The sequence below is a fragment of the Epinephelus lanceolatus genome, chromosome 11 (genome assembly GCF_041903045.1).
Source record: "Epinephelus lanceolatus isolate andai-2023 chromosome 11, ASM4190304v1, whole genome shotgun sequence".
NCBI lineage: Eukaryota > Metazoa > Chordata > Actinopteri > Perciformes > Serranidae > Epinephelus > Epinephelus lanceolatus.
This window is the reverse complement of record NC_135744.1, coordinates 24,946,614-24,971,903: the sequence shown is the minus strand read 5'-3', so window position 1 is coordinate 24,971,903 and position 25,290 is coordinate 24,946,614. Positions and strand designations below refer to the sequence as shown.

At 43.5% G+C, this 25,290-nt stretch overlaps 1 protein-coding gene across 1 annotated transcript; it reads left to right on the top strand.

Moving 5' to 3' along the window:
* Positions 1-892: 892 nt before the first annotated feature.
* LOC117247297 (A disintegrin and metalloproteinase with thrombospondin motifs 15) lies at positions 893-17,136 on the top strand. Its single transcript, XM_033611725.2, has 8 exons — positions 893-2,169; positions 6,953-7,085; positions 7,223-7,390; positions 10,882-11,165; positions 12,204-12,381; positions 12,480-12,652; positions 14,296-14,471; positions 14,602-17,136. The coding sequence occupies exons 1-8, from the start codon at positions 1,240-1,242 to the stop codon at positions 15,392-15,394; spliced, it is 2,835 nt and encodes a 944-aa protein (XP_033467616.2). The 5' UTR covers positions 893-1,239; the 3' UTR covers positions 15,395-17,136.
* Positions 17,137-25,290: the final 8,154 nt, after the last annotated feature.

Sequence of the window (25,290 nt, the reverse complement as noted above, 5' to 3'; positions counted from 1 at the left end):
GACTTACAGGAAAAAGTCACATATCACAGCAGAAACAGGTCAAAGAGGTAGGGAACAGATTAATAATGCTGCTTAACATGCAGGTTGCATTTTACAGTTGGTAGATAGATATAGTAGTCTTTAACAAATCAATATATTTTGAAAGGCTGATTTAATCTATTAAGTATTCAGTCACCACAGCTAAATGGTCAACATGTCTCTCTGAAATGTAGTGGAGTAAAAATACAAACTTCCATTATCAGTCCTTCAGAAGTGTACCAAAGTACAGTAGCCAACTTAAATAAATATGCATAGGTACTTTCCACCACTGCTCTGCACTTGTGTCATTGTATTACAGGATAAATCTGACAATAATAATCAGACTACTCTTAGTCTTGAAATCGAAAGATCCCAGTTCATTGGTTGTCCACCAGATGTCGCATGCGAGTTACGCAGAGAAACAGATGTGACCGTGACATGAAAGCTGATAAGGAATCACAGCAGCCCAATATTCCTCTGAAGGATTTCAGCTGCTATTTTAAAGAGACTTGTGTCGTGTTCAAAGTATTTTTAAAATCTCTGTAATATATCTGCAGCTCACTGATGTTACATTTAAGATACTATATACATTATTAAAGCATCATTCTTAGTTGTGCATTAAAAGGAGATATTTCTGCTGATGTAGCGCTCTGCTCTTTATGCGAGATGTTAAGTGCTGTTACTGATTACATCTCCGCAATGTTGCCAAAAGTCTCAAGTGAATAATGGACTGATGTAGCTGTGCAGATAATGTGGAGTCAGGCAGGGTCTGAGCGCACAAAGCCCTGGAAGAAGGAGCTCTGATAACTCATCACAGTGTGTGTTGGGACATGATGATAGGCCTGCTGTTTGCTGGGTTTCAAGTGGCCGCAGAAAAAGTCTCGAGCTGAGACGCGCATCCAATGAGCGCCTCCAAAGACTGCCCCCCTCCAAAAGAGAGATTGAGTTTCCATATTTTTTACACATGACGAAAATGCATAAAGTCCACAGAAGGCAGCAGTCGACTCAGCACACACAGGTGGAGAATGGGAATGGGTCATGACCAGGAGGCGTTTGCACTGAGTGGACTCGTACGACCTGCATTGTTTTAGAATCGTGCGCACTGGATTATGCTCTTCATCCTGATCTGTGGCTCTCACCGCTTCCACTGAGCTTGCAGATTCATTATCGTTTTGTTTTCTCTGATGGTCATTGCATTCTTTATTGAATGCAAACATCGTCATGTTTATCAGAACAACTTTTCTCCTCTGCTTTGTGGTCTCGCTCTCAAAACTTGTTCGGTGCATGGAAAGTGAACTCTGCTTCCCTATTAGATTGGATAACCATGACAGGAGGGATTTTGACAACGACGTGGATATCCTTAATGAAAAAAGTGTCCTAAAAATAAGAGCTTTTCAGCAGGAATTAGTGATCGATTTACACCAGGACTCTAATTTCATAGCCCCTTCCATTTCTAACCAAGACGCATTGTGGCTCTCCAACGCCGATGTTACCACTGACCTGAGCCGGTGTTTTTACTCCGGATATGTGAATGCTGACCCACATTCTTACGCTGCTTTGAGCCTCTGTAAGGGTTTACAAGGTGCATTTGGCTTCCACGGCTGGGAATATTTCATCAGCCCGGTGCAAAATGACACCACAAGCGCGGAAGGCGCGCACATCATCCGGCGCAGAACCAGCAACAACCTGAAGCTTAATTCAACCTCTAGGTGCGCAGTGGACAGCGACATAAGTCTCCAGGTTGCGCAATTGTTGGAGAAATACAAGCGACTGCAAGATTACAGCAATGTGACCGAAACGATGCTGAGGAGGATGGGGAGATCCAAAAGGTTCGCTTCAATCCCCCGGTTCGTGGAGACGCTCGTGGTGGCGGACGAGTCCATGGCGAAGTTCCATGGAGATGACCTAAAACACTACCTCTTGACATTGATGTCAGTGGCAGCGAGGCTCTACAGACACCCCAGTATTCTCAACTCCATCAACATCTTAGTTGTGAAGATCGTGATTATATACGAGGAGGACAAAGGACCCAAAGTGTCCGGGAACGCAGCCATGACGCTGCGAAACTTTTGCACTTGGCAAAAAAAGATGAACAAAAACAACGACAAGCATCCAGACTACTGGGACACAGCAATCCTCTTCACTCGACAGGTAAAAATGCTTTATTGGGGTTCACGCTGCAGCCGGGGTAAAGGTAACACAAGAGAATGTGGTATTTTAATATGCGTAATTACGCACAGAAATGCGTAAATCTGATGCTTTTTCTCAGCAAATACTTTTTTTCACCTTCGTATTTTTTTTTCTGAAATAATGAGGTGACAGTAATAACAAAAAAGTTAACAGCGCCTTCTGGATGTAAGGCATGTTTATGTTAGATAAGATCTGAACTTAGTTCAACAATGCTGTAGGCTTTACATGTCAGGCTTCCCCCAAACCACTCCTGCTGTGTCAGATAATTGGTTTGCACTCACAGCACACTCTCCACCTCTGGTGAACTCAGGCAGCAGGCACTCAGCGAGTATCCAACCCACCAATACCATCACAGCTTTGACACTGACGTTGGGTCACTAAGGAAATTATTTGAGCTGAACAGAGCAAAGTCTTGATTGCTCTTCATGGATCCTTAGAGGATAGTTTTATAGACTTGGAACCCACCTCCCAGTTCTCTCCCTGCACTCCCAAATATTTGGCAGATGACTCTGGGTCAGAGATGAAGTCATTGCTCACATTCATTGGTCAGTGTGTAACCCACTGATCTGTGATGAACTGTCTGCCTTGTGGATTCAGACCACTTTGATTTCATTTTTGAAGACTTGGAATAAAGGTGTCAAATACATGTTTAATTACTGAGGATGATTATGATTGGATATTGTTCAGTCTGCAGTTAAACAGTCACCTGCAGATGCAATTACAGTCTCAAAGCCGCCACCACCAGAATTAAAGAGTCAAAGGTCCCTAACACAACACGAGATCACATCAGCCCTCAAACAAACGCTTGTTTTAACTGTAACATTGCCAAATTTAAGTGCCACCAGGGATGCATTAGTAGGAAGTGTCTCGTTTCTCTCAGCCGTTCCCATTCCTCCTCCAGCTGTGGGTTTTCCAGCCCTGCCCACCACCTTGCCTGCTCCTCATTAAAAAAGCCCTGAAGGGAGTGATGTAGGAGGGGGGAGGTTCCTATGTGCAAGTCGGAGATGTCACATCCCTCAATGTTTCTGCCCCACCTGCTCGACCCACGTCTGGAACAAGCTGCTTCAGAGAGGCAGCCCTGCACAGCTGCAGTCAGCCTGTTGCATCTTTACAACGCATTCTTCACCCTGTCACACACTTCCTCTCCCATGCAATGTTTTTGTGCAAGGCTCCAATATACATACAGTATGGTTTTCCTGTCTAAGCCATGACAGCTCAAAGATGGGCTGTATTTTCCATAAAAGTATTTCAGCCACAGAGTCTAGGGTGTTACCAGGTTTTGGGATCATGAGCTCCACGTGCAGAGTTGACGTTATAAACTCTGTGGCCAGTTTAGATGACCCTGTTCAACTGCGCTGGACCTGCCTACAGACACTGAGTCATGTGGCTGAAATCTATGATATAAAGCAGAAAGACAGGCGTCAACGGATTCAGTCATTGTTTTGGATTGGATGAATGACCTACACTGTAACAAGTAATGTATTTCTAAGGAAGATGCATTTGCCAGGATTGGCTGAACAAAAAAATGGCCGTAACCCATATGTGTGAGAAATACGTTCCTGCCGGTGGAATTTCTTGCCTAAACTGTGAAAGCAAAACTGAATGGAAAAACTGGGAGTATAAATGCACAGCTCACACCTCATTTATCACCATCCATCAAGCCAAGCTTCTGTCTAGGTACAACAGTAGGGATTTAAAGCACATATGCCTGGGCTGACATTTTACTTTCTATGCAACAAGCAAAGACATTCCAGCTTTTTATATGAGTTAATATCATATTCAGTCTATCAGAACAAACTCTCCTTTGTAAACAAAGTTTGGGCTTGCCAACATCATGTGCAAAAGATCCAGGATCTGAAAACTTCAAGGACAAAGTGCTTCAGTTTAATTTCCAAGAGCACTAACGAGTGGTGATCCTAGACTCTGGAGGGGCCCTGGGCAAAAAAACCCCCACTGAGGTACCAAAACATCCCCAGTGTTTTTATTTCTTCCTCTTTGTGTTTTGTCTTTCATTTCTGGTGATCAGAGGGGTTTTATTGTGCTGACGGTTCCTCCTAATATATGTATGACTGTTAAAGCTAGCTAGCTGACAGTCCTAGCTAACGGTATCCCGCTGATAACGGCAGCTAGAAGTGGCCCCACTTTGAGGGTTTTTTGGGTTAGTGGTGGTGCACGTATTGCCTTCAGGGTTGGTTTAAGTTGTCATTGCAAAATTTGCCAATATGAGTTGCCATTGAGGGCCCCTTTTCCAAATTTTTTCGGGGGCCCCAAGCATTTGCCTGGTTTGCCTCTTCTGGTGGAGCGCCCTGATTATATGTAAAGCCGACAGGTTTTGTTGGTTAAAATCTGATTGACATGCAATCCTCACAGAGCGGTTCATACGACATCCTGCAAATTAGCGCCAACAAATGACATTACGTCCTTAACGTACAGTTATGTAATAAACATAGAGTTACAGAGGTTAGGTTTAGGAAAAGAAACATGGTGAGGACGTACCTTAAAGTGACTCAGAAAGTCAGGAATGCTGCATTTTTGTGACCCATCTACAACCCCAACAGCTCAGGACTGCTTCCTTGTTTACTCCTGTCAGCGCTCTAGTCACGTGTTCGCAGCCTTTCAAAATACATGGGATATGTACGAATTTGGGTGCATTACTTCTTGTAGGAAAAAGTTTATGAGAACAGCCTGATTTTAAACAAACATTTTGCCATTCAGGCTTGTAGGGTGCATGAAGAAAATTCACCTCTCCAAGACTAAGGGTAGTTATTTATAATATTTCACACTATAGCTTCAGATATTAAATAAGGTGTCTGCACACATGCCTACTGATAATAGAGCATTCTGTTGAGCAAATCAGCAAAGGTCAAAAAGTCAGACAACAGCCCATCTTCTGTTGATTCATGACTTGGTGACTTGAAATTAGTCACTTAAGTCGGCGGTGTTGTTTCGGTTCACCAGGGCTTTCCGTGGGCATTCAAGGCACGTCCATTGTCTGCTGTTTACCAGCCCACAGTGTAATTTGTAGGTTTTATGAAGACCAACTCAGTGTTGTCCAGAGGCAACTGCAGTTGTCTTTAAACTCTATAGCCAGCATGATTGTTGCGTAAAGAATGTTGCAAGTTTACTCAGTTCATTAAGTCACACAGAAAGTTTATTGTATGTGAACAAAAGACTCCAAACGACTAAATCTTACTGTAATTCTGATGTATTTATGTTTCCTCTGGGAGAGATAGGGGTGGTAGTACTTTAACTCATAGCATGTTTGCTTTACATGATAGATAATGGGGTTGAGAAGGAAAAAGAGTATGCCCAAATATGTCCGGATGTCATAAACCCACGCTGCTGTATCAGACCTGTTTTTCCACTTCTCATAGACCTTAGTTTAAGAGTTCTAACGGAAACTCAGAGCAACATGACAGTAACAAGAATCGCACCCAAAACACAAACCATAATAGGCCAGATGGTAGTTAAGTGCATTAAAATCTGTACACAAAATAAAATGGAAATATTTCGTCGCTGAGATAATATTGTTTTTAAATTGCAGAAACACACAAAAAAACGCAAAGATAGATGACAGATGTGGGAAGTAGGTCAAAGCAAAGAACAAACTCATTGACACTGCTGTTTCTTCTCCCCTGTTCATCTTGCAGTTTTTATTTTTTGCTCATAAATGGCCTGAGCGTTCAGATGTCGTCTGCACACATGAGCACATCTGGACTACATTTGCGCTGGCCAACAATTGTGGTTCTGTGGTTTATTCTAGGAATGATTTGTCATAGCACTCGAGGTCTTCACTTGGCACTGGGTTTCATGTGTACGTCCAGTGTGCAGAGGAGGATTGTAGGGACCGTGCGGCATTAACCTGTGCGTTATCGCTAATAGCCGCCGGCCACTGGCTTTCTGGGTACTGAGACACAGAGCTGTTTGGGAGCCAGGCAGATGGGCGGTTCTCTGTGGCGGTTACTGCAGAAGTTGTCCTGTGATTAGGAGGTTCAGCTCCAAATGGATACTCGCTAAGATTGGATTTTAAAAACCTTGTGGTGGAGAAATAGGTCATCTGGAAACTCTGCTCTGGCATGGAAATGTTATGATTGGGGACAGTCACATTACCTCATAGAAGAAGGTGTGCTCTAAACACTGTTGCCCGCTAAAAACACTTAAGGACTCAGTGGTGGAAAGCCTGGATTAACACACATAGAAAACAAACCTTACTGCAATGACAAGACAATTTAAAGGATAATTCCAATTGGGTCTTACTTTCCGCATTTTGGCCCTCATTTACATTGATATTAATTACATTATACTCACCATGTTAACTGCTGAGGGCTGGGAATAAGGTGACATCACTAAAAAGAAGTCAGACAGGGTGAGAAACAGGAACAGCCACGTGATCAAACTCTGAGGTTAGACTGTTACAACCAGATTACAATGTTATCATAATACACACGGATGGATTACTGAACAAGCCTATCAGGCACAGGCCCAGGGGCCTTAGTGTCAGGGGCCCCCCTGGTCTTCACTAGCAAAATGTCAGATGTCAAATTAACACGTACCGACCAGGCAGAGACTCAAAATGGCCACAAGGAGACACAAACCCACAGAGAGGCGCAATGCCCTAGTGTCCTGCTCATATGTAGGAGGATTAATGGGGCCCTTTGCAAATGTGTGCCCAGGGGCCCATTGTCTCATAATCTGCCTATGATAACACAAACAAAATGACGCAGAACTTTGATTTTGTCTCCAGGACCTGTGTGGAGCCTCCACCTGTGACACTCTCGGCATGGCAGATGTTGGCACCATGTGCGATCCAAAGAGAAGCTGCTCAGTGATCGAAGACGACGGCCTACCTTCAGCCTTCACTACTGCTCATGAGCTCGGTGAGTCAGCGCTGCCTATTATTCAATACACACCAGTACTGTCACGTTTCCTGTAGCGTGAGTGCACACGCATGAGCACAGATAAAAGTGTCCATGTATTTATTAAAGACATCTGACATCTCGTTCCCTCTCGACAGGACACGTGTTCAACATGCCACACGACAACGTGAGGGCCTGTGAGGATGTGTTTGGGAAACTGCAAGACAACCACATGATGTCTCCCACTCTCATTCAAATCAACCGCACTAGCCCCTGGTCCCCCTGCAGCGCTGCCATCATCACTGAATTCCTGGACAGCGGGCATGGTGAGATTCCACCGACCCCTGACCCCTGTGTTTGACTGCAGACAGCCTCATAGTGTGTTTAAAGAGGTGTGAAGCCAAAGTCAGAACAGACACAAACTATACATCAAAGTGTGTTTACACATCTTGGGGTGTACTACTGAATAAGGGAAAAGAAATTATATAAAGCCTTTTGTGGCTTCAGAGGGAGCTGTGCCAAGTTTGCCAGATGGCCTCAAGTGACATAACTTGAGTCAGCAGCCCTTTCTAGAGAGATCCCATGACAGGGCTACAATGAAGACTCTTCATCACGCCAACTTTTACAAGTAAAGAGGCAGGCATAATGCCACCCCAGTGTGTGATTTTAGACAGCACACCGGCTTGCCAAAAGCAAAAGAGACGTGACAGGCGGGATGTGTGACACAACAGCGTCAGCCTTTAGTGTGATATTTAACATAAGCTTTGGACTATGCTTTATCAACAATAACAATTACATGGCAATAACAATCATCTACCATCTCTGTTATATGGTGGCTGAACTTAGGGTAAGGAGCTCCTAGACCTCATTGTCTCCCCAGTTTTTGGTAGCTTTTCTTCTTTTTAGAGTTAGCTGCTAACTGCTACTACCTGCTTTTTAAATCTCCTGGCTGTGGGCTGCACACATAACACATCTTCAAAACGTCACATTCCTGTCCTATTTACACAGTTGTTGATACAGCGCTGTTACTACCTGCACTGCCAGCTTAAAGGCAAGCCAACTTTGTCCCCACATTCCACGATTGCACCTTTTATACAGGCAGAATAATGGCGTGACATTTCCACTTTGAAGAGGCAGTTTAAAAGGGGCTAGCATCAGTTGTGGGCGAAGACTACAAGTTTGAAAATGAAAAATTCTGGTGTTGAAGTTAGAAAGACGTGAGCTTATCAGGCATCTGTAATTTCTGCTTGAGGCTATCAGCCTGAGGTCACATTAGCCACTATAGAGTCCGCCAGGAATGAGTCCTAACCCAGAACCCAGAAATGTGTTAGTATTTTAGAGCTTCCAGTTCCCTCATCTCAAAGTCAATGAGTTTTTTTGAATGGGTTTTTAATCATGAGCCTCAAATAAGGTCTGTGGTTAACACAAGCTTAAGGGTTTTTTCCGTTTCGTTCTACGACATAAAAGTAAGTCAGTAAATACCCCACTGTGAATTTTGAAACTTCTATGTGACTTTAAAACGGCAGCTGCAAACAAGTGGCTAAATGAGACTACATAATGTCATCATGCCGAGCTACACCGAACACGGCTTTATAGTCTTGTTACGTTGGTGGCACAACATCATGCAACCATTTTGTAGTTCATTTGTAGCCTAACGTTAGCTTTTCACTTCTGCTGATTGCATTAAGACTTCAGTAATCATGAAAGTGGTGTTCATTTGTGAAGATTATCTTACTGAACAAAACGTTTCTTTGCCACAGAGCTTATTTTTGGCAATAATCTAAAATCCAATGGAAAAATGCTATAAACTTTTCGACAACAGAACCAGGGCAAAGCTAACTTGCGTGTTGGCCTACAGAAAAATGTAATCTCTGGAGCACTCTATTAGCATATCACACCATCAGGTTGCATTCTGGGTAATGTGAGCACCATTTTTTTCTTTTAAACTTTCCACTGTGAATCCAACAATATTTTAGGAATGTATTGCTTAACTGATGGAGTGCCCCTTAAAGGGCCACCAAGAGTGCTTAACAAACATGTAGCTAGGTGCTGATCACATTAGGAGACACAGTTCTGTCAGAGAATAAAGAGATGACCTTCATGCAGCTGTTAAAGAGAAGCAGACTCGTCTTTTGACTGTTGCTGAGATTTATTCAATTACTCTGGGTTAAGAGCCTCTTGATTTGCACCATGTCTACAATCATTTGAGGTAAATTCAAGTGAGAGCATGACTGAATCTGAGCATCAGTCTAGCTTCAAATGTGACATCTGCCTAACCTCTTATAGCACCATGCTCATAGAAATGACTAGGAGAAGCCAAAAAGAAATTCATTCGGTTGGATGCAGATTGTTTGCCAAGCAGGCCAGACCACAGGACTTGGCCTGGGAGCAATGCTAAACGTTTATTTTAAAACTGCCCCCACATCTGTCCCAAATTAGAGGGCTTGTTCTGGGGAGAGTCGCCACAGTGGTTTGGACAGCGAGGTGTATCTGTCCAGTGTTTCCCATGCAGGTTTACTCCAAATAGACAAACTTTTTGCTTCTCTCCATGTCCTTTTAAGGGATGGTCTGAGAACAAAAGAACACAAACTGGTCCCGTGCGAGGCACAGAAGAAGATTTTGGACTCAACAGGGAGTGATTTCTATTGAACAGTGTTGTAACTTGGTTTCTTTTGGCCGTCTGTCATAAATCTAGACTTCAAAAGGCTGTGGGGAGAAAAAAAAACATGTTGCCACATGTTTGAGGCAGTTTTCATGCAGCACTGCGCCAAAAATTATTTGTAACCTGTTCATCTCTCCACACACACACACACAATACCAGCTATTGTTTTCGATGATTGCTCTTTGGAGACAGAGTAGGAAGGAAGAAGTGAGGTTCAGCTTGACTTGTTTATATAGTATCGTACTATCAGTTAATCTGCGTCTCTCCTCTGCCAAATTTGCGGTGAAATGGGAGGAAACAAATTTGCCACCAGTTACAGCTCATTCACTCCCTACCTTATTATCTGTTGTGAATTTACCGCAACACAGATGGCAAAATAAACAGTTCATAGCAACGTGAACCCACTTTTTCCTTAGTGCAAATGACTTGTTTTGGATGTGTAAATTCCACATAGGGGTGAGAAACTGAGTGATAAAAACCTCCTCCTGGAAACCTTCTCATCCAGTGACGCTGATCTTTCATGTTTCCAAGCACCTGCTCGTCAAACTCCTCTTATTAGCCTGTTCCTGGAAAGGTTTCTCTGAGCCACTTATTGTAAATGCAGTCCATGCCTTTGACCTTTGAACTGCTTGCTGGCCGCATGTTATTTTGATTTAAAGCAGAGATTTTAAGCTCAGATCAAAAGGGTTAAGATTGTTCAAGTTTAAGTTTATCCCTGGGTGGGATCAAACGTGAGGGGCCGAACTTGTGGGATTTTTAGGGAGAGTTTGAGGATGGGATGGGGGTGTGGGTGGCTGCATGTGGGGCACTCCTGTATTTGTGTGTGTTATGTGTCTGTGTGTGGTATGTGGAATACACTGCATGCACTGCATCAAGCTGTACTTTCACTTCAAAGAGCCCAAATCACAAGGGCAATGGCTGCTTACTGACTCCAACCCACAATCCCACTCACCCACACGCACTTAATGAAAAGGATAGTGGAAATATTGATGCATAAGTACAGAACACATTGTTTTTCATGATTTTGTGATAATATTTTGTTGAAATGTTACTTTCATAATTGGGTTGAAGCGCTCAAAGTTGGTAAAGAAAAGGAATAAAACCAGACAGTTGGTATTGCTCCAGCGTGTTGCTCACTGAGTCTCCCTCTTCTAGGGGAATGTTTGCTCGACCAACCTCAAAAACCATTGGTCCTCCCTGACGTGCTGCCGGGAGCATCCTACATCCTCGACCGTCAGTGTGAGCTTGCATTTGGAGAAGGCTCCAAGCCCTGTCCCTTTATGCAGCCACCATGCGGCCGTCTGTGGTGCACAGGGAAGTCAAATGGCCATTTGGTGTGTATGACGCGGCACTTCCCCTGGGCGGATGGCACCCAGTGTGGGGAAAATCAGGTCTGCGACCGAGGGGTCTGCTCCGAAAAACGGATCCAAAACGCAAGGGTAAGGCTAACATAAAGACAGAGTTCTTAATTTCAACATATGCTTTATCACTCTAAACAAAAATGGTGTTTAAGAGTACCCAAAAGCAGTTCTTTGACTCGTAAACATAGGGGAACCTACTTTGGTGCTATATCCTCCTTAGACCCAAACTTTTGTTGGTATTCATTTTTAATTTCTCCTGGCTATTTGGGATCACTAGGACCTGATAAGTATAAAAAATTAAACACTATCAATGACAATCAAGTCCCCAAAGTCCCAAAGTTTCAACCATAAAATGTGATCAGGTTTTGGATCTTGTCCACTTCTGTGTCGGGACTGGCTGCAGACTGACTTGGCAGAGATGGCTGCCATCTTGTTTTGTACATGGATGATTGTATTGTGATCTCACTACCATTAGATGGCATAAAAGGTGTCCACTAATGAGGACAACAGTTCTAAGTTAAGTAGATAAAGTACATGGTCAAGTAAACCCAAAATGTGAAGTCTTCATACGAGGACACAGAGTCTCAGGAGGATATTGCACCTATCTTTTGAAGGTAATATATAGCACATTTGTCAGATAGTGCTATAAAGAACCATTAGAGGTGCCATATTGCACTGTACTAACTGCGTTCTGAAAAACACTTTACCTTTTCAAATTTATAATATTTCAGTGCACATGGGCAAAAAGGTTGAGAGCCACTGCTTTCATGTGTTATCCTCTGGAAATATATTGTTTATTTTTCATCCTAAACTCTATTTAAACTATTTAAACTAAACTCAGCTAAGCCAAAGAACCAGTACAGAACCTCTAAAGGACAATGCTTGCACTTAAAAGGTTCTCTACTGGTTCTTCAGCTCAGTTTAGTTCAGTTTACAGGAGAGAGAACCCGTAGAGAACCTCTAAAGAATGATACAGAGGCTTAAAAAGTTCTTTATGTGGCAGTGGTGCTATAACACCTCCACCCACACCAAAGAACCGCTGAGTAACCAACATAAATAAAGAAAGGTCTTTGTTGTTATGCATTCTGAATATTCCACTGGTTTGTTTATTTCCAGGTGGACGGCCGCTGGGGGAAATGGGGTCAGTTCGGTTCCTGCTCACGCACATGTGGAGGCGGCGTCCAACTATCTAAGAGAGAGTGTAACAACCCTGTTCCGTCACACGGGGGTAAATACTGTCAAGGGGTTCGGGTCAAATACCGCTCCTGCAACCTGAACCAATGCCCTGACACAGGTACGCTAAAAACAGTCAACTATGTCCAATGACATTTTTCCCCCTAGAGCGTTCCCACCTCTCACCTTCTGTACCCTCCCTCCCTCCTCTCTGTGTAGGTAAGACTTATCGTGATGAGCAGTGTGAGACCAGTGGCCGCAATTTCAACAGCAACCGCATCGACCCCTCTGTGGTGTGGGTACCCAAGTACTCCGGAGTGTCCATGGATGACAGGTGTAAACTCATCTGCAGGGCTAACGGCACTGGCTACTTCTACGTGCTGGCACCCAAGGTAAACACAACACCTGAAGTGTATTCTCTACTTTACCTGAACAAATGTAAAGATAATTTGATTGGTGATTGGACAAAAGTCTGAATAAATGAAGAGATGTGAGGTCAAGATAGGTAACGAGAATATATGACAACCAGCTGCCTCTGGTCTAACAGCAAAGAGTAAAGGAAGGAATGAAGGATAGAAGGAGGACAGTTTATTTCTCTCAGATAGCAGGGTGTAGAGTGAGCTTAAGCAGCAGTGAGGTGGAGTTCACACTTCACTCCATCATCCCGGCTTAGGAGGAGTAGATAAGAGTGCTCAGGGGACACGTAGCACTGAATCACTGAGCAGCTGCATGTTTTAACCACAGAGTGGACTTTGAAGCAAAAATGAGTTTATACTACTTTCTGTGTACAGTTTAGTCTTAGACGAGAGCTGGAGTTTGGTTCATGTGGTGTCAGATTCATCTAAGGATGAAAAAATGTCTGCGTCAGGGAGCTCATGACCACATTAAGTGGACTTATCAGTCACATATTTGCGGACAGACTGGCAGTGAGGCTGATTTGGTTGACAGCCTCACTTCAGATACTATCCTCCACAGAACATACAGTACATCATCCTGGTACATGTGTATTATGTCTCTAACTCGTACATTTGGGAAGGACAGATCAACATTCACAGGACAGTATGTATTATGAGAAGTGTTTCCAGAGGATGTAGTGAAAGTTTTACAGGAACCAAAGCAACTACACAATGCTGTGGTTAATGTTTAAGAGCAATCAAATATATTCCCTACTTGAGTATTTTATTAATAACTAGGAATGGGGATGTTTTTTTTTTAATACTGTAGATAAGCAAATGTACACAGTATGATAACCGTCAATTTTTATATCACAGTATACCTTAAAACCGGTATACTGATACAACCCTACACCCCAGTAAGTATGCAGCTCGATTTTAAGCTGTAAACCCCCTTAGCAATGTTAGTGTTGTGTATCACAGAACTTTTTCTTTTAAACACCACAGTTAGCTCTGTTAGCAGTGTCAGCACAGCTAGTAGTGCTAACAGAGCTAACAATGCTAAAGGAGTTTTCTGGTTCAAAATGAAGCCACTCACTCATGGAGCTAGCTGAGGGTGAGACTGGAGGGTAGCCACCATGTTTCAACAGCAATTAGCTAGTCCTGGTGGCAGCACGCAACTGCTACCCTACTCACGTGGTGCGCAGTGCAGAGTGACCACAGCTAACGTAAGCTAACCAGTGGAGATCAGAGGGTGGGCAGTGGCCACTATGCATGTTAACACAGCTAGTCGGCTGTCTGTCAGCAAAGTCAACACAAAATAAAAAAAAAGGTGAGACATTTACATCACAAAACATTAAATATTCACCACCTCTAAATGACAAGCGTGTTGAAATGTGGCGCTAAAGGTCACTGCATAAATGGAGCACCGAACTGAAAAGAATGGCCTCTTGTATTTCATGATATTTTGTGTTTTTTAGTCATCAGCTAATGGCTGTCTGGCAAAATGAACTGAATCTGACAACCCTAATGTGAAATAACATAACACACTAAACCCACAGGGACTGTTATGTGGACTACAGATTGTTGTCCTGTATAGCGTATATGAAAAGGTAACCTTATAGCATCTCTGTTCACTCCAGGTTGTAGATGGGACGCCATGCTCCCCAGACTCCACGGGAGTTTGTGTCCAAGGGAAGTGCATCAAGGCCGGCTGTGATGGAAAAATTGGCTCCACCAAGAAGTTTGATAAGTGTGGAATCTGCGGTGGTGATAGCAAGGGCTGCAAGAAGGTGTCAGGACTCTTCACAAAGCCCGAGTGAGTAAAACCCACATCATCATGGGATATTGCTTACGTCATTCTTATTTCCTCCCTTACGTAAACATGATAGCATTATCAACCTTACTCTTATAATCTCTCATTGACTGTAATATGTTTTGGCATGCAGGCACGGCTACAACTTCGTGGTCATGTTACCAGTGGGTGCAGCCAACATAGACATCCGTCAACGAGGCTACCAGGGAATGAGGAATGATGACAACTATCTGGCGGTTAAAAACAGCGAGGGCCAATACCTGCTCAATGGGAACTACATAGTCTCAGCTGGAGAGAGGGACATCATTGTAAAGAAAAGCCTGCTGCGTTACAGCGGCACAGCCGGCACCTCTGAGACCCTGCAGGCTGTGAAGCCCTTGGGAGAATCCCTGACTGTGGAGGTGCTGTGTGCAGGCCAAATGACGCCTCCTCGCATCCGCTACTCCTTCTACATCGCCCGTCAAACCAAGGAGGACAAGACTCTGAAGAAGGAGGGGCGCGTGAACTCCCATAACAGTGTCCTGGCTGAGGATAGCATCAAGGAGAAGGGGACGGACACCCTGAAGAAGTCTTACAGCAAGGAGGATGCTGCTCTTGGGAAATGGATATCCGCAAGCTGGGACCAGTGCTCAGTGACCTGCGGTAATGGGATCCAGAGGAGGCTGGTGCAGTGTCTGAGACCGGACGGGAAGCCAGGGTTGGACTGTGATCCTTCACAAAGACCCTCAGCCACCATGGTTTGTGGAGACCCCTGTCCTGAGTGGCAAATCGGGCAGTGGTCACCTTGCTCCAGAACCTGTGGGAAGGGATTCAAGAGACGGCCGTTACAATGCAAAACCCAAACTGGGCATCTGCTTCCAAGGGACCATTGCACTGGCTTACGCAAGCCACAGGAGCTGGACTTCTGTAACCTAAGGCCTTGCTAGTGACTAAAACTCATAAACTATGTTCATATTTTAAATGGACTGAGCTGAATCAACCTCCAAGTATCTCACACAATATGTCTCACAGATGCAGTTTTCAACCTGCATAATGGGACACTTGCTTGGACGAAGAATATTGGAAGGAGAGTGAAAGCCGCAGGATAAATGCTGGAAGATACTTTTCACTGCCATCACTCTGACTTCAAAAGACATGATCCAGGTCTAACTCTAAAGGCAGAATAACATGACAGAAGGTCAAATACAATGTATTCGAATCCCCTGGGCTGTCTGCAGATAAAGAATGCCCATTTGCAAACAATCAATCTAGTTTACCTTATGAGTCTGGAACCCATTTCATGTCATAATATTTCAGCCGTTCAGGTTTCAAAGTTTTAGTTGAGTCTTGCAAAAAGATCAGCAAAGCCTTCTGGTTGTCCAAAAAAAATGACAGGATTGATGCACATAACTTTTTATAAACTGGATGAAAACACAAAGCCCATAATACTTCACACAGAGAGGGAGAATCCACTTTATGACTGACATTATGAGCAAACTTTATCTGCCATTTTATAGGTGTTCTTTTCAGGGAATCTTTAAAAATCATGGAATTAATTCAGAAATGAAACAGGCCACATAATTTATGTTGTTGTACAGATGTGGCCTTACTGCTGCATTGTTTATACAATGCAAATATATATGCACATATATTAGCTCTCTTGCTCAGCAGCTATGGTAAATCAAAGTTGATACAACATTGGATAGATTTCTACAGCAACCATTGTGTTTTGAACATCTTGTCCTCCAAAAACTTTCAAAGAAACAAACAATAGCGATGCAGCCAGCATTTCTCCTCCAACACTAGGAAGCTGTAGATGTTGATTTTGTGCAGACTTCACTCAGCGCCAGTCATGGAAACAGTTTAAACTAGAATCTGAAGTCACATTGGTAGCTTTCATGACAGACCTGACTAAACAAAGCAGGGCATGAGACAATAGCCAGTGGTCCCTGTTAGCTGGTGTGGTTGCCAGCGGAGGGATTTCGTCAGGCTGCACCTAACATTGCACTGCTCATCTGAGATAAGGGCTCAACCTGATATCACACTCACATGCAGACACACACACTCACATGCTGTGTTCAATTCCCACCTCCTGTGTCCAACACGTTTGATTGCTTCCTTCATTTCCTCTATCATTCAACCACAACGATTGTCCTCTCGGTTTATGGTGTTCAGCCATGTTGAGTCAGGCCTGTCTGGCACAGTTACCACAGATAATTTATTATCAATGAAACGATAAAGCGGAGAGGGGAAGAAAAACTGGCAAGCCTTCGGTCATGCTGTACAGAATGTGTGTTTTCCTGGATCTCCTCCTTCATGGCCCCACAGCTCGAGCCAAGCTGTTCTTTCTACACTCTCGGTGAAATCCTGTAATCTATTATACTCTTGTTTTGTTTCTTGAAGGGGCCACATTGTCCAGTCCAACATCCAACTACAGGATGGATCCTGCGTCAATTGGATTATTATTTCTGTTTTGTTTTTTTTAATCAGCTTTTGCACTTTGTACAGCAAAAGAAACCTATGACCTACATGGGCTGTCTTATATACTATGTATATATTTATTCAGCTCGGTGCAAAAAATAATGTAAATATTTTTTAAATCTTTTTTTTTTTTTACACAGGCATTTGTAATTGTCTTTGACTTAAGTGTATTTATTCCAAAAATAAAGCCATTCATGAACAGTTATTACTAATACCGCATTTCTTTTCCTGTTCTGCACTGATTTAATGTTAATATCACTAGCCCCTTTTACACTGCCAGATTATCCGTGAATGTTGGGCTGTTTCGCCAACAAACTGCAAGCGTTTAGACACACAGAGCCAGATTGGCGAGTTGATCCGAGGTGCCCAATTTTCCGCCTTGTAGGGTAGACATATTGGCGGAACCCTTTTAGTTTAAACAGAACGAGGTGGCCTTCCGCCACAGGAGGGGCTGTTGAAGACTTGTGGGAGGAGCTGTTGATGACGCCGGCGGTGGATAAACAGGAAACAGCTGATAGCAGGAATTAGCGAGCAGCTAGTAGCAAGAGGGAAACGCAAACCTGACAGACACTGTAAAGATGAGCAACTGGGGAGACAAGGAATTACGCGCCCTCCCATTTACGAGATACCAGCCGCGGCTTCCCTCCCACGTCACTGTTTACATCACACGCTGAGCTACACGTTTCGTTACTTGCTCACGCCCTCCATTGCCCCGAAAAAGGCGCATTCTGTATAAACAAAAGTAGGTAGGCGGCATTTTGCCACACTCCCCGATTTTGTTTTTATACTGCCAATGCTGAAATAAGACTGATTGGGCTTTCCTGCAAATTTGCACAATTCCTATCTAAAAAAGGCTACTGACTGGTCAGAAATTTCGCTTCAAACTGAATTCATTCTACTGCAATTGCCAAAATTAGTAGATTACCTCACGTGGGTGAGGTAAATCCATGCAAAGTTTGGCCAGTTTTTTGGTATCTTTTACTAATAACAAGCCATCCTTGCAGCCCTGACCTTTGAGAGGACGGCAAGCCAGAGAGGACAAAATGGAGGGAACCATCGTAGCAGCATGTGTTGCACCATTCACATTTATTTAACCTCCTCTCTTGGAGTATAACTTCTCCACTAAAAAGCAATGGTTTACACACAGTTATGACAAAGGAGTTCATCTTACAAATATGCCCTTTAAATTTAATGCATGAAGTTATTGTTCTATTAGTGACCAACCTAAACTAACTAACAATGAGCTTGCTAACTGGCCATGGATGTACAAAGACAGGTGGATACAGTGTTGGCGGCGGGCCCTTGTTCATTCCTATAAAAGTTACCCTATGGCATATGAAGCTGAAACAGTTTGATTTCCACAGTATAAATTTAGCAGGATCTTTTGCATTGTAGGGCTAATAGAGCAAGCACTCCAGAGACTTACAGCTGAGTTGCTACCGTCTGCTGGCTGAGCAGCTAACTTCCGGTTTAGCCAACATATCATCACTGATAACTTCCTTGTACCCTTCTCCAGCCAAGGCATGAGGCTTTGTGTCATTCTTGACAGCATCCTTTTATTCAAACATAAAAGACATTACCTGGACTGCTTTCTTCCACCTCCACAACATTTCCAGACTCCACCCATCACTGTCCCAGTCCAGCACTGAGGTCTTAGTCCATGCATTTGTCACATCCCATATTGAATACTGTAACACAGTTGTCTCTGGTCTCACCACTAAACTCATTAACAGGCTTGAAATCATTCAAAACTCTGCTGCCCGGATCATTACCCGCACCAAATCATCCGACCACATCACCCTCATTCTCATCCAACTACACTGACTACTATACGGACTCACAAATGTGTCAGGTTTGGAAAAAACACACTTTATTTTTAAGTAAAGTGAAATTCTGGCGCTGTGTTTTTATTTTCAAGTGCTGTTTCACACCTGTAGACTGAGTGACTAACGGATGGCTACTTGACAGAAACAGCAAACTAGCTTGATGACATGTCCAAATGCAAGTATGACTCTGAATATATTAAACTGTGTGGACCTTGAACTAATGACTATGGAGAAATCTGGACCCTGTGGCTTGACCAGTTGGGAAACATCTTCAAAACCTAAAGAAAGTCCACTTGCCCTTGACTGAGCACCTCTCAACAATATCAACCTTTTATATGTCATATAAGTATTAAAGTCTTTATCCCATATGCTCTGGCATAACAAATTGAGCTTTTAAATCCTTAAAAAAACATCAAATATGTAACAATATAAGAAAGCCACATTTGTCCATTAGCTACTCTAGAAAGTTTGTGGGAGGCACTTAAAAGCCTTTCCAGACTCAAAGTAATGCACAGTTTTAGCCAGAAAATCTATAATACTTCCAGAGGGAGTAAAATTACAGAACCCATGCTGAGCAGACTTTTAGCAAGGGTCAGCATTTACATTAAACAGAAGAACGAGAGGAAGCAGATGAAGTGTGGACCATGAAACATGCGCCAGAAAATATGCCCATGTTCTCTGTTTCCTCTCTGTGAAACATCCAAATTAATTACTGCTCTCACATGTGCAGCCACAGTAAGTGCACGCTGTAGGTGAGATGGGTGGCCGGCGAGCCTTGTTGCAGTTCACTGTAGCCCATAAACTCTACTTTGCCGTGCATTTGTTTCACGGTCAACATTTCAGACATGCAACTACAGACATTTTCCACTGGCTGACGTGGACTCATTCTCACTGTCTGTGTCTATGACCAGTCCAAAAATGCAGCTGTGTGTGAGAAGGTGGAAATTTTGAATTGCAAGATCCTGGCATGATGACTTATGCATGTCTGAGGACTTTGAGAAAAAAGGTCAGAGTCTAACATGGGAGGTATTGTGTCAGACATTTCTAAAAGTTTTTTTAAAGAAGGAAGTGATATGTCAAAGAGACTGAATAGTCTGACCTACATAAGAGCAGATAGAGGAAAAAGCTGGAGGACAGCCAATGGAAATATTTATTTGTTCCCCTAGTTGCCTCTTGCCTGGGTTTACAGTCATATCTAGTTGCAGGTTTGATGGCTTTAATTGAGCCAGACTCCTTATCAAAAAGAATGTTTGGCTGCACCAGTTTCTCTCAAGTGAAGCTTTTGATTTGGAAAAATAAATCTCATACATGGGGATGTCTACGTTATATGTGAACTCAATCCCGAGGATTAATGATCTCAGCCTCTAAAACTGTGCAGTTTATATAATACACATTTCCACTGGTGTGATACTTACTTTTATAGGACAGAAATTTAGAAGAAAATGGACTCCTGACTAAAATTCACAAGCTGGATCATTTGGTCCTTTACATATTCTAGTATATTACAATTTGGGTCTTTTATGTGTAGTTTTGATCATCATTCCTATCAGTGATAACAGCACTGTGCTAAAGGAGTTAATTGCTAACCAAACCTCACTTGCATGTCTTTGGACGATGGAAGGAAGCTGGAGAAAACCCATGCTGACACAGGGAGAACATGCAAGCTCCACACTATGCCGTGTTTCCACCAAGCAGTTTGGTACGCTTCTTTTTTTCGTTTCTACTGTGAAAACTTGTGGATGGTACCAATGGAACCGTTCCGTACCGTCCCCATTTTTGGTCCCCCCTCTGTTGGGGTACCTAGCACACAGATCTGGTACTAAAAGGTGGAGCTGTGAACACTGCAGTCCATTGATTGGTCAATAGGAGAAGCTCATGTAACCACTGTTCATACCATGGAGTTTTATTAGTAAGCTGTAACTATAAAATGAAAGGATATTTTAATTCACTGGGCCGACTGCTGGCAACTTTTAAGGTGGAACATTAACTTGTAATGTTATTCAATGCATGAGATGACAGTGTGAATCAATCAACACACCTTAAATTTCACTGTAAAAACTTTGACCATTACTTCAGTTTTTATATGTCAGACACTTTTAGTAATGAGTGGATCCTCAAGTGTTTATGTAATTTAATTTCGACTGGGCTGTAAACCGCATACAGTAAAATCCTCACTCGGAGAAAGGAAAAGTGTAGTGGAGCTTTGTTCCTGTGGGCTCCGGCAGCACTAAACCCCCGAGCTTGCCTGAGAGGGACTATATGCAGAGACACGCTATTTTTAAATATCTCATCGAGAGAGACTCTCAATGCAGCCTGTTTTATTTTGTTCTGAAAATGTCAGTGTGCAACCCCATTCTGTGGACGATAAACGAGGTGCAGCCTTCCCTCTGGGTCACAGGTAATGAGGAAATACAATCAGTGCTAGATGGAGCAGTGAGTGACAACAACCCTGCCCACATTTGAGGGTACTGTTTGCTGTGGAAATGCTAAGCGAATCTAGGGTCTAGGTACCATGTCTGAAGTGCTACTTTTGGTTCCAAAGGTACCATACTGAATGTGGAAACTGGGCTTGAGAATCTGGAGCGCTCTTGTCTACGGCTAACCAGACACAAGAGACAACATGATAAAAAGCAGACGAGCAGTCAGTAACACAAACATACAAGGTCATTAGGAAACACTTAACACATTAAGTCATCTCATATCATCGTCTGTCTGTGGCTTAAAACTCATCAGTCACTTTAAGTTAAGAATATTGATGGCACTTGGGATGAAGGACTTCTTGAATACATCTTTAGTTGCCAGAGGGACTCTATAGCGCCTCCCGGAGCTCAAGAGCTAAAACCTGGCTGAGGAGAGGATGGGAGCTATCTGCCAAGACACTCCTTGCTAGGGCTGGGCGGTATGACAAAATTTTCATATCACGGTTTTAAGAAAAAATCATATCGGTTTCATGGTATTTCACTGTATTTTTCTCAGGTTCGGCCAACTTGACATGCTGCTGTGTTGTGCTATGGCCTATTCAAGTGCCGGAATTTGTTATTTATCTGACAAGGCCTGAACACAACACACGCTCCGCTCCATTCATTTGGGCTCCACTGACTGCGTATGGAAGCGACACGTAGAGAAGCCAGCGGGGTTGTTTACCGTTTGCCGAGCCGAGAGGCTGCATGTAGGCTGCATGAAATGTTAAAGCATTTTCCACCTAAGTTATTACATATATTTGAGTTATCTACAAATTTACTGTACTGTTTGTCATCTACTCACTTTCAAATGTCCGCCACAGATATTTACACAATGTCACGGATAAACATGGGTAAATGCATGAAAAAAAAAATCATCACATATCACCTCTGATAATGGTTTATTCATTTAAAAACACATTGTGCTCTTTTAGCACACTATTTGATGTAGTTTTTATCTGCTGGAGGGTCGCGTAGGGGAGCGTAGCGCGACAAAAATAGAAGAGCCGCGTAAAATAGAGAGTTGTCGCGCGACAGACGGGGGTTGTCGTGCCGCTCCCGTTGCAATTGATTAACAGGGGGGCGAGCTGCTACGGGACTCGCGCTGCAGACGTGTCGCGCCGCTGACGGGCCCGGTGGAGCCCGGCCGTAACTGTCTCGGACTCGGGACGGGTCGTCTTCGGTCAGGAAAATGCGGTCCGAGCCGTGCTCTAGTGTGCTCACCTGTGTGTGTGTGCACTTTGTCTGTGTGTGTGCGCTTTGTGTGTGGGTATGGGTGTGTGCGCATCAGGGCAAAACTCCGCCGTGCGCGATACAGAGGGCAGAGGATAATTGTAAACGGCGGTGCGCCGCTGCTAGTTGCATATAGGGGAAACACTGCTCTTTTTGGTATGAGTTCTTCTGGGTCGTCATGTACAGTTGCTCTGCTTTTAGGACTCTCTCCGGTAGCCATTCTCGCCTCTAAACTTTTCTATGCTCTCACTCTCACCCGCTCAAGCGTGCCTGTGGTGTGCAGCAGTGAAATGGGTCCCCGCTGAAACACTTTCTCGCCGCGCACGTTCCGGACGTTGTTTGGGCTATTCACCGGTATGGCGGTATATGAAAAATTTATATCATAACGAAAATAAATACCGGTTTTCGGTACAAACCGGTATACCGCCCAGCCCTAACTCCTTGCTTTCTTCCTCATCCTTTCTGTAAAGATTTGGGTCAAGGACTTTTGTAGCTTTCCAACTATTTAACTTGAGTGGTTGTCTCTATGTGTCAGCCCTGTGATAGTCTGGTGACCTGTCTAGGGTGTACCCCGCCTCTCGCCCAATGTCAGCTGGGATAGGCTCCAACCCACCCCCGCCACTCTGTACCAGGTTAAGCAGCTATAGAAAATGAATGAACATTGCTTAAAATGTTATAAAAAAATGATTTGAGAAAATAATTTGACGGAGAAAATAAAGGCAAACAGTAAAACTGCTGACCAAACTGCCCTTTGTAAGCATTCATCAGGTTTACTGATGGACTTCTTGATCTACCTTTGCCATTCGTGTTTTGATTACGTGTACGCACTTCCTGTGCATTAAAGGATTAATCACAGACATTTTAGTTTTACTTTCAAATCAAGTGGTGCAGATAATCCTGTGGCTTGTTTACAACCCATCTGATCAGTTTAAACTACTTGTGTTTTTTGCCCAATCAGATTTTATTGTATTGTTGTTGCAGTGCTCCCAGATGTTCTCAGTAATTTCACTGGTGAGTACAGAGTAATAACCAGCCGTTCCCGATGGTTCTAGTAATGGGTACCAGAACCATTTGGGTACATTTGCTTCTGTTGTTTTACAAATTAAATCCACCACAGAGTTGGTGAAGTCATTGATGTCATCTGTGACATCAACGGTGGTGTCCTAGAATGAGCTCCAGACCCTGATTGGCTCCATCACTCCCATTATTGAGAGCATGGGTCGTAGTTTGTTTACATATCCTGACTTCAACAAGATGGGTGCACGATTGCCTCACTCAAACAGGGGCAGCGACCTCGCTCTGCAGCCGCCTCTAAACGGCATATAGCAATGATCCAGAGTGTTTAGCCCCACTTCCGACAAACACTTTCAGCATGGTACCTTTAAAACCAAAATTAACCCTTCAGACAGGGTATCTAGACCCTAGCGTTTCCACCGCAAACAGAACTCTAAATGTGTGTGGAGTTGTTGTCACTCACTGCTCCGTCCAGCACTCGCTGCATTTCCTCCTTTATCAGTCTCCACCTCGTCATCATCCACAGAACGAGGCTGCACGGCGACATTTACACAACAAAACAGAACAGACTGCAGTGATAGTAGCAAATAGCTAGTTTGTCCATTTGGTCCTTCTCAAGTCAAGTCGTCAACCTTAAAAGTTCCAGTAAACGTTCCACCTTAAAAGTTGCCGACAGTCAGTGTGGCAGTGAATTCACTGGTAGTGAATTCATTGGTAGTAAGTTTTTCTCTGCTAGAGGCAGCAAAACATCCTTTCATTTTATAGATACAATTTACTAATCTATATGTAAAACTCTCCACAGTATGAGCCTCAAAACCAGCCACAATTCTGCCCTGAGCAAGACTGACCATCCACTATTGACCAATCAACGGACTGCAGTGTTCACAGCTCCACCTTTTAGTACCAGATCTGTGTGGTGACCAAAAATGGGGACAGTACAGAACGGTTCCATTGGTACCATCCACAACTTTTCACAGTGGAAATGGGAAAAAATCTGTACCGAACTGAACCGTACCATACTGCTCGGTGAAAACGGGGCTATACAGTCCTTACACATCTCCTCCCCTCTGGCCAGAGTCCTCAGCTCTGTCAGATTGACATATAGAAAATGAGTCACCAGGCTGAATAGCGCTGTGCAGGATTAAGCTGTTTCAGTAAATCAAAGGATATTACAGTTTCTGATATCCTGCTGTAAACTGATGCGGGCACGGAGGTCGTTCAGTTTATTTTCCAATGCTTGTAGACCAGCTAGCAGGATGCTAGCTTGGCTGGTGCCCGTCTTGTTTATCTTTTCCTTGATGTTTACTGATGTTTACATTTGAATACTTCAACCTGGCTAGCTAGCAGGGTTGGCAGGAGGAGGGTTTACAGAATGAGAGTTGATTTCCTGAACGCAATTATTTACTCACAGCCAGACACCACCACCGTCCTACACAAACCACAAAAAGCAACACAAACACTTGCAAAATATTCATAAGAGCATAATTTAGCCAAAATATAGCAGAGCTGACAGAGAGGTGCCTGGAAATGTCGGCGCCTACCTTATTGTTGTTTAGTGATTGTCCATCTGTGATTTGTTAAAGTTTTTCTGTGATCAATTTACTGCTAACCAAGCTAGACATTAACTGGCTAGCTTGGTTCAAGGTTTAATAAACTGGAATTTGTCCTTGGGCAAAACACTGAACTACTGACTGCTACAGCACTACTCTTACCACTGAATGTGTAGCCAAACTTTATTTTATTTCTGCAAATTATAAGTCCTGCTTCACTCACCACTGCTGCAAGGCTTGACATTGAGCCACAATGTTGACGAGCTGGGTCAGCCAGCAG